The 15717-nt window shown below is 38.3% G+C and overlaps 1 protein-coding gene across 1 annotated transcript in view; it reads right to left on the bottom strand.

Moving 5' to 3' along the window:
- Positions 1-15717, bottom strand: part of USP34 (ubiquitin specific peptidase 34) — a 265701-nt gene that overhangs the window by 96425 nt on the left and 153559 nt on the right. Inside the window, exons 38-43 of the mRNA XM_049784720.1 lie at positions 14653-14805; positions 14358-14462; positions 10358-10413; positions 10143-10263; positions 1921-2104; positions 1215-1375 (exon numbers count right to left, since the gene is read on the bottom strand). Of these exons, the coding sequence (XP_049640677.1) occupies positions 1215-1375; positions 1921-2104; positions 10143-10263; positions 10358-10413; positions 14358-14462; positions 14653-14805 (780 nt within the window). The remainder of the gene's footprint in view (positions 1-1214; positions 1376-1920; positions 2105-10142; positions 10264-10357; positions 10414-14357; positions 14463-14652; positions 14806-15717) is intronic.

Raw genomic sequence — 15717 nt, 5'->3', positions numbered from 1 at the left:
CTCCGGGCTATCTCTCAAGCCCCTGAATCTAGTATTCAAGAATAAAATCTGTGGTTAGATTTAAGAATGAAGCTATATTGGGTTCGGCATGATGGTGCGGAGTGGTGAGGTGTTTGCCTTGCTGGCACTAACCTAGGACAACTGCGGTTCGATCCCCCAGCATCCCACACAGACCCCCAAACCAGAAGCCATTTCTGAACACATAGCCAGGAGTAACCCCTAAGTGTCACCGGGTGTGGCCCCTCCCCCAAAATAGAAGTCTTTGATAAACTCAACCGAAACAAATAAGAATCGTAAGAATCATTGGAGTCCCAAGGACACAAAAAGTAGAAAGCCTGTCTCAAATACAGGTGGGAGAGGGTGGGGAGAAGGGAGTTTTGGGACATTGGTGATGGGAATGTTGTACTGGTGAAGGTGGGTATTAACCCAACTATAATCATATTTGTAACTAAGGTGTTTAAATAAATATATTTAAAAAAGAATAAAACTATAAAGAATAACTATGGAAAATAATAGGAAATAGAACTTCACTTGATAAGGTTTATAACCAAATTTATAGTAGAATAAATATAAAATATAATCAGTGATACTGATATATATATATATATATATATATATATATATATTTTTTTTTTTTTTTTTTTTTTTTTTTGGTAGCACCTAGTGGTGCTTAGGGATTACTACTGGCTCTGTGCTGAGAAATTGCACCTGGCAGGCTCAGGGGACCATTTGGGAAGCTGTGTATCCAACCTGGGTTGGCCGAGTACACGGCAAATTGCCCTACTCACTGTAATAATAATGCTCTGACCCCAAGATACTGAAACTATTTACCAAATTTGTTTTAGGGTTTGTTTTTTTCCCCCTTGGGGGAGGGCCACACATGGCAGTATTTAGGGATTACTCTTGGCTCTGCACTCAGAAATCACTCCTGGCAGGCTCAGGGAACCATATGGAATGTCAGATTCGAACTGATGATCTTCTGCATGAAAGGCAAATGCCTTACACCTCCATGCTATCTCTCTAGACCCACAACAACCTATTTTTAAAGCCAAAAAGAAATCAAAAAAATATAAATATATATATGTGTATATATATATATATATATAAAAAAGCTAGCTAATTATATAACTAAATGGCATTTTATTTATAACATAATGATCAAGATTTACCAATAGCATTATTCTTTTCATTTTTTTTTAATTAGAATACTATACCTTAGCAGTGAAGACAGCTTGTCTTGCCTCAGGTATCATATAAAGTTGCTGAATAGTAGAAGCCAAATAACAAGTAGCTCCAAGGTTAGTTAGGCCAACAAACCTACATTCCGCACGAACATCTTCATGGGGCCAATAGTCCCATTTATAAGGTGCATGGGCTGTTGTAAGAAAAAAACAAGACTGAAAATTATGTCTCCAAAGAACAAGCTGTGAACTCTCAGTGGGAGAAAAAAAACCCCAGTACTACTGGTGGTAGCTCAAACAAAAATAGCCAATGTTTGATGGGGTAGAGGAGAGAGCACAAAGGTCAGAGGAGCATGACATGCACATACCAGTAATTCACTCCCTAGTACCACAAAGTCCCTCAACATTACTGGTTGTAGTCAAAAGTTGGGAAATACCCTCCACCAGTGTAGCTCTCTAGTGGCTCCCATTCCTGCTGGCCTGAGCACAGAAAATCATCAAGCCTGGCTGACCAAGTATTGCAGGGAGAAGGCAGGGAAATTCTAAGTAGGAAGTAAATTACCACCAAAAAATACTAACTCCATAAAAAGGCAATGTATGCTTCAAACTTAATCTAGCAACAATAGTCTATAGATTTAAATAATGTTAAAAATGTGAATAGTGAATTCTATTCAAAGCATGCCTTCAAAACTAATTTCTATATACAAATTTATAAAGATTACAGGAAAAGAATGCTTACACTGCATGTGCTGTGCCATAACCCAGTTGTGTATTAGTCTGTAGTTCTCAACAGATCCCTTTACCATCTCTACTAACAAATCATAGGCAGCAGCTCTTGATGAATGAGATTTGCACTTTGGCTGTTGTCTATCTTTCAGACTAGGCAACAAAAACAGGAGATTGAAGATATCTCTTAAAAATTCCTGGAAAGAAAGGAGATAAAACAGTTTAGAGGTTCAACACTTGCTCTACAGGTCTACAGGTTTTGGCTCAACTGTGCTATAATCTGAATTTGATCCTTATGGCATGGTCACTGTTAAGCTACAGTTTTTACAGTCTCTTGCATTCTGCATCCAAGGATACGTAAGCACTGCAATTAAAGTGTGTGAATCCTAGGAAGCACTGCCATTAAGTGAGCAAGTACAACAGATAAGTATATTTAATTCTGGAAATCAAAATATTAAAAAATGAAAAAAAAGACAGAAGAAATCTCTCCTCAACCAAGAGATAGTAAAGGAGCACTTTTCTTGTATGCTGCTGCCCTTCAATTGCTCTCCAACACCACATATGTTCTCCTAAGCCTTACTAGGGTTAATTCCTGAGCAGAGTTTGAAATAGGCCCTAGTTTCATTGGGTATGGCCCATAACCTTCCCATAACAAAACAAAAAAACCTAAAGACCCATAAATACCAAGACCCTGGTCTTGGTCCCTGGTCCACTGACAGAAGGAAAAGTGGGAGAAGCCTATGACCCACCTGACTGTCCCTTGGACCACTTTTGTATCATATCCCATAGGGCCCGGCCTCAGTGGGGAGTTTGACTTAGCTTTCTTTTATTTCCTTCCCCTTTTCTCTGACTCAGCTTTCTTGGTCACAATGGTCGGCATGAGACTTAATTTCAGGGTCATGGGTTCGAGCCCCACTTTGGGCAGCAAATTAAAAAACACATAACAAGAATGAGGCCAGAGCAATATTAGTAAGTGAGTAGGACATTGCCTTGCTGTAGTTGAGTGAGTTCAACTCCCAACATCCCATATAGTCACTCTTGCTCATGGTAAAATGTATTATTAGGCTCAATGATTTTAATTTTTCGTTTTACTGATATACACTCAATTTTACATATTTAATTCATCAATGATTATTAATATAGAGATTTCAACCTAAAAATCTAATACTTGGTCTATGCACTTACAAACAGCTTAAGATTTTTTCATCCCTTATTTGTTCTCAGATCATGAGAATGACCTGGTACAGGGAATACTGCTATGATTTAGCTCTAAATGTTGTACATTATCGTAGAAAACAACACTGTCTCCAATTCTTTTAGAATAAAATTAGGTGGACAGGTCATGCCTAACAAAAACATGTCTTTAGCATATGTTCTGTATTAGTAGATAAGGATTAAAAAGCAATTCCTTTTGTCATGATCTACAAAAGATGACAAAAGCAATATAATAATGTTGGGACTGAATAAAAGCACACAATATTACAGTTGTTTATGAGAGCTGTGAGCAGAGTTTTATATTGATTTGTAAGAGTTCTCTATAAAAAAAAGAGTTCTCTATTTACTTTCATTCAGTATTGTTACATCATTCATTAGAAGTACATTGATTTGAGGACTGGCATTCAAAAATTTTATAAAACCATATAGACTGGGATATTAACACGTAAGATGATATGGATCAGGCTTAATTTGATGTTTTATGTGCCTAAGCTAAAAAAAAATGCCACCAATCCCAAATTGTTTATCTATAAATAGATATATCTATTTATATCTTCTAGATAGGGGTTCCTGCCTTTTTCATAGAATCTTGGGACATAAATTATTTTGTTTTATACCTCATATTTCTGCATTAAAAAATAAAAATAATAGCACAGCGGCGTTTGCCTTGCAAGCAGCCAATCCAGGACCAAAGGTGTTTGGTTGGAATCCCGTGTTGGTTCGAATGCCCCGTGCCTGCCAGGAGCTATTTCTGAGCAGACAGCCAGGAGTAACCCCAGAGCAACTCTGGGTGTGGCCCAAAAACCAAAAAAAAAAAAAAAAAAAAAAGTAACCAATAAAGTTAGAAACACTTTACTCTCAGATTCTTTTTGAGAGGAGGGAGTGTTTTTGTGTAACACCTGATGGTTGGTGCCCATGCTTACCCTGGCTTTGAACAGGGTTAAGTCCCCATAGGGGTTGGGAAACCATATGGTTGCAAGGGATTGAACCTGGGCCAGCTGCATAGAAAGGCAAGCATCTCCCTACTGTACTAACATTCTAGTCTGGACATCTTACTTTTTAAAAGAGAAAGTTTACTGTTCCCATAGAAATTAGAATAAACATGGAGGAGGAAATCCAAAACTACTACAAAGAAATAATAAAGAATTATTGCTATGAGATACTAAATTAATGTAACTGAGAAGGGTGACCACATAGAAAATGCAAAAAGTTCAAGAACAGCATTTTATACTATGGACAAAGGGGCATTTTAAATCAGTGCATTAAAAAAAATAAGATACTGTTCACCACTGAGAATGTCCATATCCAAAACCAAACATATCTACCAAGACAACTGGGTAACTCTGGAGCTGCAAAAGTACAGAGCACAGAGCCAGGAGTAAACACAAAGTATAATTAAATATGGTCCAAACGAGGGAGGGGAGAAGCTAAGTAGTGGGGGTAAAAATGTGCATTCTTCATTTAATTCATTTTACATCTAAGTAAGTTATAGAAAATAATCAGGAATAAAAATTGTATGACAGCATGAGCAAATAGTATGAAATATTATATATAATCCTGAAATCACGGAAGATTAGTAAATATGACTATATAAAAATTCTGCTTACTTAGAAATTCAAATTGTAGGGGCTGGAGCAATAGCACAGTGGGGAGTGTTTGCCTTGCACATGGCCAACCCAGGTTACTTCCCCAGTATCTCATATGGACCCCAAGACTGCCAGGAGCAATTTGTTTGGAGGGGGGTGTGTTTGGACCACATGTGGTGACACTCAGGTGTTACTCCTAACTATGCGCTCGGTAATCGATCCTGGCTTGGGAAACCATATAGGATGCCAGGGGATTGAACCATGGTCCATCCTAGGTCAGCCATGTGCAAGGCAAATGCCCTACCACTGTGCCACTACTCTGGGCCCTACCAGGAGTAACTTCTGAATGCAGAGAGAAGAGTAACCCCAGAGCACTGTCGGGTGTGATCCAAAACAAACAAACAAAAACAAACAATAGCAACAAAAGAAATTTGAAGTGAAAGACAGAAGAAACCACTCAGTCAAAATATAAAACACTATTGCTTTCATGAGAAAATTTCTATAGATCAGAAAGTAAAGGGCCATGTGCATAAATTAATTATAGGAAAATGAGGAAAAGATTTAAGCAGAACACAGAATTTAAGATAAATAGCTTTGAGCCCATGGAAAGGTCAACCTTACTCACTTACAAAAATGGGTTTAGGAGTGTTATTAACTATCAGATAAGCAAAACTTTAATTTGATAAAAATACTACAACTGGTAAGGATGTGACAAAACAGATAGAACTATAAATTGGCTAAATTTTCAGAGGGCAATACGCTTATTATATTAAGACAAACCATAAAGGTAAAAACCAGAAATCTAAATCTAGAATTTTTCCCTATAATTTAAATGTAATCACTGCACCATCGTTGAGACTAGTGTAAGACAATATATTAAAATACATCAGAAAAGTTATGTAGTTGAATGAATTAAATCTATATATTAATATAGAAAATTCCTACAGACAAAAGAAACATAAAAATGTGTTTTTTTTAGTACATCTAAATTAAATATTTCCCTTCCCTCCTCTTCATGTGATGAGCAGAGGTAACACACTTGGTTGTAGTGCTCACCAATGGTCAAAACACGAGTTGTAACACTTGGTGATCAGACAATTGCGATGTGTCCACAGTTGGTTTGGTGCACTAGATACTGCAGTTGTGCTGGGTATCACAAATGCACTGCCACTGGGATGTCATTTGGTAAACAGATCAATATACATGCAAGGCAGATGCTTTACCACTGAGCTTTTGCTGAGCCAATTTTTTAAATAAAAATTATTTTAACATATATAGACATGCAATGCTTTAGAAGCAGCTAGCTCCAGAGTCCAAATGACCTCAGACAAGTAAACATCTGTGCCTTAGTTTAATTCAGTTGGCATAATGGTTTTTAATTTCAATGATTTACCTTCTAAAAGTTATGTTTTTATTTTTTAGGGGGGGGGGGGGAAGTACACCCGTTGGATGCTCAGGAGTTACTCCTGGTTAAGTGCTCAGAAATTGCCCCTGGCTTGGGGGGACCATATGGGACGCCGGCAGATCGAACCTTGGTCCTTCCTTGGCTAGTGCTTGCAAAGCAGACACCTTACCTCTAGCGCCACGTCACCAGCCCCTAAGAGTTATAAGTTTTACGGTAATAATTAGTATAAAGAAGAAAAAGACAAAAATATAAAAGAAGGGCCAGAGAGATAGCACTGCAGATAATAAGATGCACGCCTTTCATGCTACCAACCCGGATAAGATCCTTGGCACCCTATCTGGCCCCCATATCTCCAGAAGTGATCCCTAAGCTGAGAGTCAGAAGTGCTAGGTAATACCAGGTGTGCCCCAAGAGTAACAACGAAAGAAAAATGCCTTTTAATATATGACAGAAAAGGTTTATAATTTCAAAATAAAAAATTTCGGGACCAGAGAGAGAGCACAGCAGTAAGGCGTGCCTTAGACAGTGGTTCGAATCCCAGCATCCCATATGGTCCCCAGAGCCTGCCAGGAGCGATTTCTGAGCGTAGATCCAGGAGTAACCCGAGTGCTGCATGATGTGACCCAAAAATATAAAAATAAAAAATAATTTCTATAGAACTAGTTTGTATACTCTACAGGAAAATGAGGAAAATACATAATATTATGGGTGGAAAATTTGTAAGTCCATCTAAATAGATAATACATAAAAGCAAAGTCACTCATTTTCAGCAAGAACTAAAGAAAAACACTAAAGCAACAGTGAGATTACAAAAATTTAAGAAGGGATGTTAAGCTGTCTGGCAAATTAGCATTTCACAGAGTGTAATTTGGTATATGAACTGAAAGAGTGTATTATAAACTATTAGCACATTTTGTTTAAAAAATAAGCTATTGGAAGACCGTCCTCCTGGCTATGCTCTAAGAAATCGTTCCTGGGGCCCGGAGAGATAGCACAGTGCTGTTTGCCTTGCAAGCAGCCGATCCAGGACCAAAGGTGGTTGGTTCGAATCCCGGTGTCCCATATGGTCCCTCGTGCCTGCCAGGAGCTATTTCTGAGCAGACAGCCAGGAGTAACCCCTGAGCACTGCCGGGTGTGGCCCAAAAACCAAAAAAAAAAAATCTATTGGGGATGGAGCGGTGGCACAAAGGGTAAGGCATTTGCCTTGCGTGCGCTAGGCTGAGGTTGGATCCCCTGGCCTCCCGTATGGTCCCCCTAAAGCCAGGAGTGATTTCTGAGCACATAGCCAGGAGTAACCCCTGAGCATCACCAGGTATGGCCGAAAAACCAAGAAAAAAAATCTATTTCAGCATTAATTGGACAAGTGTGCAAAGATTTTCTGTATTTTTTTTGTTTTGCTTTTCGGGCCACACCCATTTGATGCTCAGGGGTTACTCCTGGCTAAGTGCTCAGAAATTGCCCCTGGCTTGGGGGGACCATATGGGATGCCGGGGATCAAACCAGGGTCCTTCCTTGGCTAGCGCTTACAAGGCAGACACCTTACCTCTAGCGCCACCTCGCTGGCCCCTGATTTTCGATATTTTTTAAAATGTTGTAATTGCAAATATTTCAATCAAGATCAAATTATTTTCTACTTATCTAATTGAATATATCTTTCTGGTGTAATAAAAATTAAATACTCTGTGATTATATCCATAGAAAGTTCTAGAAGGCCTTCACCCAAATAGATTATGAAAATTTTTCTTTGCAATGTTGAAAATTTTTATATATCTATACATCTATAATGGTTTTACTTTATAGTTATATATTAAAAATTGTACTCTGGTGCAAAATTTACATATTGGTTAAATATAATGTAAGGCTAACAACTCCCTTAAAAAATCCTTTCTGGTATTTTGATATATTTATACCAAAGGTATATATATACCTTTCTGGTATATTTCTGGTAGAGAAATTCTGGGAGAGAAGCATGGAGGTAAGACATTTGCCTTGCACGCAGAATGATGGTGGTTCAAATTCCGGCATCCCATTTGGTCAGTCGAGCCTGCCAGGAGCAATTTCTGAGTAGAGAGCCAGGAATAACCCCTGAGCACTGCCAGGTGTGAGCCAAAAACAAAAATAAAAACAAAAAACTTTCTAAAATTTAAAATAAAGAAATATGAGACTTAAAAACCCCTCAAAATTATTTTAGATTAAAAATATACATATATACCCTACTGCTATGTGATAGCACAGTGGTAGGGCATTTGCCTTGCATGTGGTCGACCTGGGTTCAATTCTTTGCATCCCATATAGTCCCCTGGGCTGTCAGGAGAGATTCTGAGCACAGAGCCAGGAGTGACCATGAGCACTGCCAATTTTGGCCCATATATATATATATAAAACATATATAAGCACACACATGCGCACACGCACACACACACAAACATAGGGGAATAGAGGCAGGAGCAGTGTCGCAAACGGTAAGGCATCTGCCTTGTGAGCACGCTAACCTAAGACGGACTGTGATTCAATTCCCCCATGTTCCACATGGTCCCCAAGCCAGGAGCGATTGCTCAGCGCAAAGCCAGCCAGGAGTAACCCCTGAGCATCACTGGGTGTGGCCCAAAAACAAAAACAAACAAACAAAACAAACATAGGGGAATAACAAATGTCCAAAGACAATAAAAACAAAGACCAAAAGAGCAGGTCTTCAGCAGGATGTTTGTTGCTGGGAACGTGATAAAGAAAGGGAAAATTAAGATAATAGAGGGCAAAAAAGTATCAGCAATAAAGGCAGGCTGGGGTACTGGAAGGGAAACCAGGGACAATGGTGGCAAGTAGACACTGATAAATAAATTGATATTGGAACACTGTACTTTCGAAACTTACTCATGAATTACCATATTTTTCATACCGTAAGACGCACACACCCCATGCATCTTATGGAGCAAATGTTGCCTGGAGAGGACACTTGATTGCAGGAGAGGAGAGCATCTAAAAACTATGTGAGTCTTACAGAGCAAAAAATATGGTACTTTGAAGTTATAATTAACAGTAATTAAATTTAAAAATCCTTGAGCTAGAAAGATAGTACAGGGGTAGGGCATTTGCCTTGCACGCAGCCGATCCATGACAGACAGTGGTTTGAATCCTGGTGTCCCATATGGTTTCCTGTGCCTACCAGAAACATCTGAGCATAGAACCAGGAGTAACCCCTGAGCACTGCTAAGTGTGACCCAAAAACCCAACCCCCGCACAAAAAATATCCTTCCATCTATGCACATGTCCAGAATCTTAATCCTTTGGATATTCCTGAAGTTTCTATTCGTTTAAGGACAAAATCTCTCCAAAATATAACTAACTCCCCCAATACAAAAGTATCAGGTAAATTACTGTAAAAGAATAACTAGGTATATCTTTACTGAGGAACCTTAGGTATTTTAAATCTTCAGTATTAGATTTTATGAAAAATAAATTCAAGGGCCCGGAGAGATAGCACAGCGGTGTTTGTCTTGCAAGCAGCCGATCCAGGACCAAAGGTGGTTGGTTCGAATCCCGGTGTCCCATATGGTCCCCCATGCCTGCCAGGAGCTATTTCTGAGCAGACAGCCAGGAGTAACCCCTGAGCACCGCCGGGTGTGGCCCAAAAAACCAAAAACAAAACCAAAAAACCAAAAACAAAATAAAATTTAAAAAATAAGAAAAAAAGAAAAATAAACTCAAAATATGAAACCAATTAAATACTCTGAATGACAACTACATAGTATAAATTATGAATTTAATCTCATAGAACTTGTCATTAGAGGTTTTCTTAAAAATCAAGGGGGGGGGGGAATAAAAAAAAAATCAAAGGAATTGAAAGATTTTTTTACAGTCTGAAAACATGCCCAAGATTATAATAGTAAAGTTCAATTAAAGAACAATTTTCTTGCCAGTAATAATTCTAACAAATCTTGTATGTTTTAAAAATTATTTAGACATCTACCAAAGTAACAATAGAAGCCTCCATAGTACCTCAGAGAGATAGCTAAATCCTTTAATACCTACCTGTCCTTCCCTTGAAAACTTAAAGGGTGGTTTGTGTTTAATAACACTGGTTGCAAGTCTTAACAGTCCAGTAAGCCCATCATCTTCTATATTACCATCTTGATGATCAAGGATCTCCCTGCTAAAGAGAATATGAACAAGTCAAGATAGTTCATTTAATTATGTCCTTTATTGTTCCTTAATAATTTAAACATCAATTTCACATTAAATTTTACCTTCGAATACAGTCAGCCAAATGTCGTGCCAAAGCATCTAAGTCGAGGAGTGTTGTCTTAATATAAATTAAAAAACAAAATTCAAAGATTGATTAGTAAAATTCAGCAATTATTAAAACAAGCAAAAGTCTATGCTGTAACTAACAAAATATTTGGTTCTGCCAAATATATTAATATAAAAGCTAAATAAAAAGTAATCAGCTATTCTTTGCATATGCAATTAATAAGATAAATTATCGGAGCATTCAGCTCTGGGGTCACCCACATCCCATCTTTGGGTGCATAATCTCTCCTTTAACTTTGTAATACTTCATCCTGAGGTTGCTTAGTCCTCATGTTCTCTTCTGAAGAACAACCGGAGGTGATACAACAGTCTCTCTCTAGAGAATAACATATTCTCCTTTGAATTAATATCCCTCCTGAAAGAAATTATTTTACTGCATTTAAAAAATGTTTTGAGGGGCCGGGGAGATAGCATGGAGGTAGGGCATTTGCCTTGCATGCAGAAGGATGGTGGTTCAAATCCCGGAATCCCATATGGTTCCCTGAGCCTGCCATGAGCAATTTCTGAGCGTAGAGCCAGGAGTAACCCCTGAGTGCTGCCAGGTGTGACCCAAAAACAAACACAAAAAAAGGTTTTGAACATCACTGGCAGTCAATAAACAACACAATTTTTTTTGTTGGCTTTAACAATTTTTAGATGCTAATTCACATCCCGCAAAATTCATACACAGGCTTTCTTTTTATACTACCTATATACTAGGCCTTAAACAAAAATTTAGAGTCTGTAGAGAGACAGTACAATGAGTAAGGTTTTTAACTTGCCCAGTTATAAAACAACACTCCACATTTTCCTGAACATAGCCAGGAAGAATCTTAAGAGTATAGAGCAAGGATTAAACCCTGAGCACAGTACAGAGAGGAGAGATTTAACAGGGCAGGGAATATAGCACAAAAGGCTAGTGTGCATGCCATGTCCATAAGGCCTGGATTTGATTTCTAGCACACAACAGGGTCCCCAGTACCTCTAGGAGTGACACCAACAAGCAATAAGAAATTTGTTTCAAGCACTGTTGAATATGGTTCACTTCCACCCCTCAAGTAATAACAAATCTATAGGGGAAAAAAAGTCAAACAAATTCAGAAAGTTTAATTCTCTATTACAGTAAAAAAAAAAAGTAAAAAGAAAAAAATTTTCTTTCTCTCTAAAAATTGTTTTCTGGGGGCTGGATTGATAGGACAGCAGTAGAGCATTTGCTTTGCACACAGCTGATCCAGGATGGATCTCAGCTCGATCGTTCGTGTTCCATATGGTTGGTTCCTTAAGCCAGGAGTGATTTCTGAGTGCATAGCCAGGAGTAACCCCTGAGTGTCACCAGGTGTGGCCCAAAAACCAAGAAAAAATTTTTTTCTGAAAATGAAAAATTTAGTTTACCATTTTAAATGGTCAACACCAGTATAACAAAAAATCAATTTAGGGGTCAGAAAGATAGTATAAGGGATTATGGTGCTTGCCTTGTATGGGGCTAACCCTGGTTCAATCTCCAGAACCACACATATACCCTGAATACAGTCAGCAGTGGTTAAGTATAGAAAAGTGTTAAGTCCTAATTAATTGATCATCCCTTAATTCAATTTTTACTGCATCAATATTTTAGTAAAATACAAGTATATATTTAGGGGCCAAGAATAGAGCTCTGGGCAAGATTTAACTAAGATTTAATCTCTGCAAACAAAACAATCCCTCCAAACAAAAATCATGTTTGTTGAATTAGTGCTTTCTGGGCAGGGTGAATGTGTATGTGTGGAGGTGGTGGTGGTGTGGTGGAGTGTTATGTGGTCTATACCCAGTGTTTAGGACTTAGTCCTGGCTCTGTAATCAGGGATCACTTATGATGGAATCTAGGGACCATGAGTGCTGAGAATCGAACCCAGATAGAGCACATGCAAGGCAAGTGGCCTACCCACTATACTATTATTGCTCTGGTCCACAAAAATTATAATTAGTACATTATTATTTAAATGATAATTAGGATACTCTAAGAATTAAGATGCAAATTGTTACTTAAAGGCAGGAAGTTAGGAGGCCAGAGCAATAGTACAGTGAATAGGGTGTTTGGATTGCCAAATCCAGGTTCGATTTCTAGCATCCCAGAGGTTCTCCTGAGTCTGGCAGGAGTGATTTCTGAACCCAAAGCCAGGAGGAATTCCTGTAAGATTCACCAGGTGTAAAAACAAACAAACAAACAAACAAAAAGATTATTTTAGAGGCCAAAAGTGCTACATAATACACTTTCATTTGCACACAAAAAATTTGAGAACATTTCATAAACACCACATACTTGGTACAGGTTTTACTGTTCTATATCATTAGATATACTTTGAAATAATAAATTGTATAACCAAGAAAAATAATACATGTTATGGTATGTTAATTTTAAAATTTACTTTTTGATGGTGCCAGGGATGAAACCAAGTGCCTCATAAAGCACCATTACCCCAAGTTCCAGTAACTAAATAACTAATTTGGGGGGGAGCACACCTGACAGTCCTCAGATGTACTCATGGGCTCTGCATTTAGAAATTACTCCTAGAAGGCTTAGGGACCATGTGGGATTGAACCTGGGTTGCTACATCCAAAACAAATGCTCCATTTGTTGTTGCTGACACTCTTGGCCCCCACTACAATGTTTATTTATTTTTGTTTTTTGGGCCACACCTGGAAGCGCTCAGGGGTTACTCCTGGCTCTGGGCTCAGAAATCACTCCTGGAAGGCTCGGAGAACCATATGGGATCCCAAAGGTCAACCTGGATCAGCGGCATAAAAGGCAAATACCCTCCTGGCTGTGCTATAGCTCAACTCAACTAAAATATTTTTCAATTTTTATTAAAGCACCATTTTAACAACTAAAGGAGGTAAAGCAACAAATAGTTTTTAAAACAACTCAGCTGTGCTCAGGGATTATATCTGAGCTAAAGGGTTACTCCTGAGGTTCAAACTAGGGTTAGGCATTTGTCAGGCAAATGCCTTACTGTCTCTAGTATGTCTTTGTTCCTTCTATTTAATTGCTATCATAATTTACAGAAATCCACATGCAATTATATAAAGGAGGGGCCGGTGAGCTAGTATGGAGGTAAGGCGTTTGCATTCCATGCAGGACAGTGGTTTGAATCCCGGTATCCCAGATGCCCCCCCCCCCCCCCCCGTGCCTGCCAGGGACAATTTCTGAGCATAGAGCCTGGAGTAACCCCTGAGCGCTGTCGGGTTTGACCCAAAGACAAAAAAAAAAAAAAGGCAATAATATAAAGGAATGTTAACTTTAACGTTTTCGAATAGGATTTTACAAGAGATAGAAGAGATAGAAACTATTAACTATTACTTAATAGGTACTAGTTCGAAACAGTATGATCAATGAGCCGGAGAGATAGCACAGTGGTAAGGCATTTGCCTTGTATGCAGCCGACGCAGGATGGTTGGTGGTTTGAATCCCGGCATCCCATATGGTCCCCGGAGCCTACCAGGAGTAATTTCTGAGCATAGAGTCAGGAGGAACCCCTGAGCGCCACCAGATGTGACCCCCCCCCAAAAAAAAACCCAAAAAAAAAAAAAAACAAAACAAAAAAAAGTAAAAAGAAAAAACATTAAGATCAAAATGAAAAAGAATTTCTTCCTTATCCAGGGAGTTTCTTTCTCTTCTATTTTCTAATAAACTTTCTTTTTTAGGTTTCTGAGTTATACCCAGTGGTGCTCATAGGTTACTCCTGGCTCTGTTCTGAGGATTTACTCCTGGTGGGCTCAGAGGACCATACAGGATGCTAGGGATTGAACCCTCATGCAAGGTAAATGCCCTAGTGTGTGTGTACATACACACATAAACATACATATCTGTTACAATTTTTGGAGTTTCAACTACCTATAAAGTGCTGTTAATAAAAATATCAAGTAATGAATAATCACAATTTATCTGTATTAATATGTTAATGTATAAATTCAACATACCTGACTAGCATCCTTTATATGTATGTTGTCAACTAACTTGCATAATAACCAAAAATACTCTTTACATCCAGGTTTTAACATTGGTTCTTCTTCATAATCATCTATCTATTAAAGAAAATAACCTTGTGAGACATTTCAAATAAGACATGAAATATTTTACTAAGTATGATTATAAACTTTATTAATATATAGTTCAAATTTGTCAACTAAGCCCTTATAAGAACAGAATTCAAAATTTATCAATCAAAATACAGTATGTAGCAGATACAGAAATCACTCTTGAATAAAATTTTACCCTGATAGGTTTAAGTGCTTGAGCATCAGGAAGAAACTTCAACAATGTCGAAGCAGCCAACAACAAAAAGGAACGATTGATTGAGTCTCCTCCATCCAATCCTGACAGTGATAACTTATAAAGGCCATTGCAAGATTCATGCCGGACTGCAGTCTATGTGAAAAAATTGAATGATAAACTTGGTTAATATAAAAAAATTCACCGTAAGGCTATTACTATATTTTTCAGTATATAAAACAACCTCCTACTTTTCCTATTAAAATATAGGGTTTGGGCTATATTCACCATATAAGACTACTGCTCTTTTAATGCACACCAAATGGAAATATGTAAGAGAAAAAGAGTAGTAACTCAAAGGTTAACAGCATATGTTTAATAAAGCTAGATTTTGGGGCTGGAGAGATAGCAAGGAGCATAGAGCCAGGAGTGACACCTGAGAGCTGCCGGGTGTTACCCAAAACCAAAATAAATAAATAAACAAATAAATAAAGCTAGACTTTGGAGTGCCAACAATCATTTAACATTTGTCATTTGTAGTGAGTGTGATTTTTTAATTGTGATCTACATTGAGATCAAGGAGAAGGACTTCTCTAAGAGCAGCTGGCTGAAGTGCAGTGATTAATAGGACTGCTAGAGGGAGACAGAACAATCCTGTGTCCCATAAAAACTGAAAAGAGAACTGAGCACCAGAAGCCTCATACCCAGCGGCTGGATGAAATGGGGCACTCAGTAACTCAGCTCCTGTGTATCCTGAATGATAAATCAGGACAAGCAGAGGACTGAGCATTGGAAAGCCACATACCAGCAATAACATCCCGGCGGGCAGCTGGATGAGATGCAACACTCAGTAATTTAGCTCCTCTGTGTGCACTGATGGATTAATCAGGACAAGCAGAGGACTGAGTGATGATGCCTGGCAGTTGGATGGGATGTGGTTGTAATGTGGGGCGGATCACTCGTCCCTGAAGCTGGATTAATTTTCAGCATGCCGTATACCCGCGTTAAGACAACTTTTTCATTAGTTAAAAAGTTGTCATGAGGTTAAAAAAAAAAGAAAGTCGTCTT

Source organism: Suncus etruscus, chromosome 12 (assembly GCF_024139225.1).
Source record: "Suncus etruscus isolate mSunEtr1 chromosome 12, mSunEtr1.pri.cur, whole genome shotgun sequence".
NCBI classification, from domain to species: Eukaryota; Metazoa; Chordata; class Mammalia; order Eulipotyphla; family Soricidae; genus Suncus; species Suncus etruscus.
This window is presented reverse-complemented; position numbering and strand designations above follow the sequence as displayed.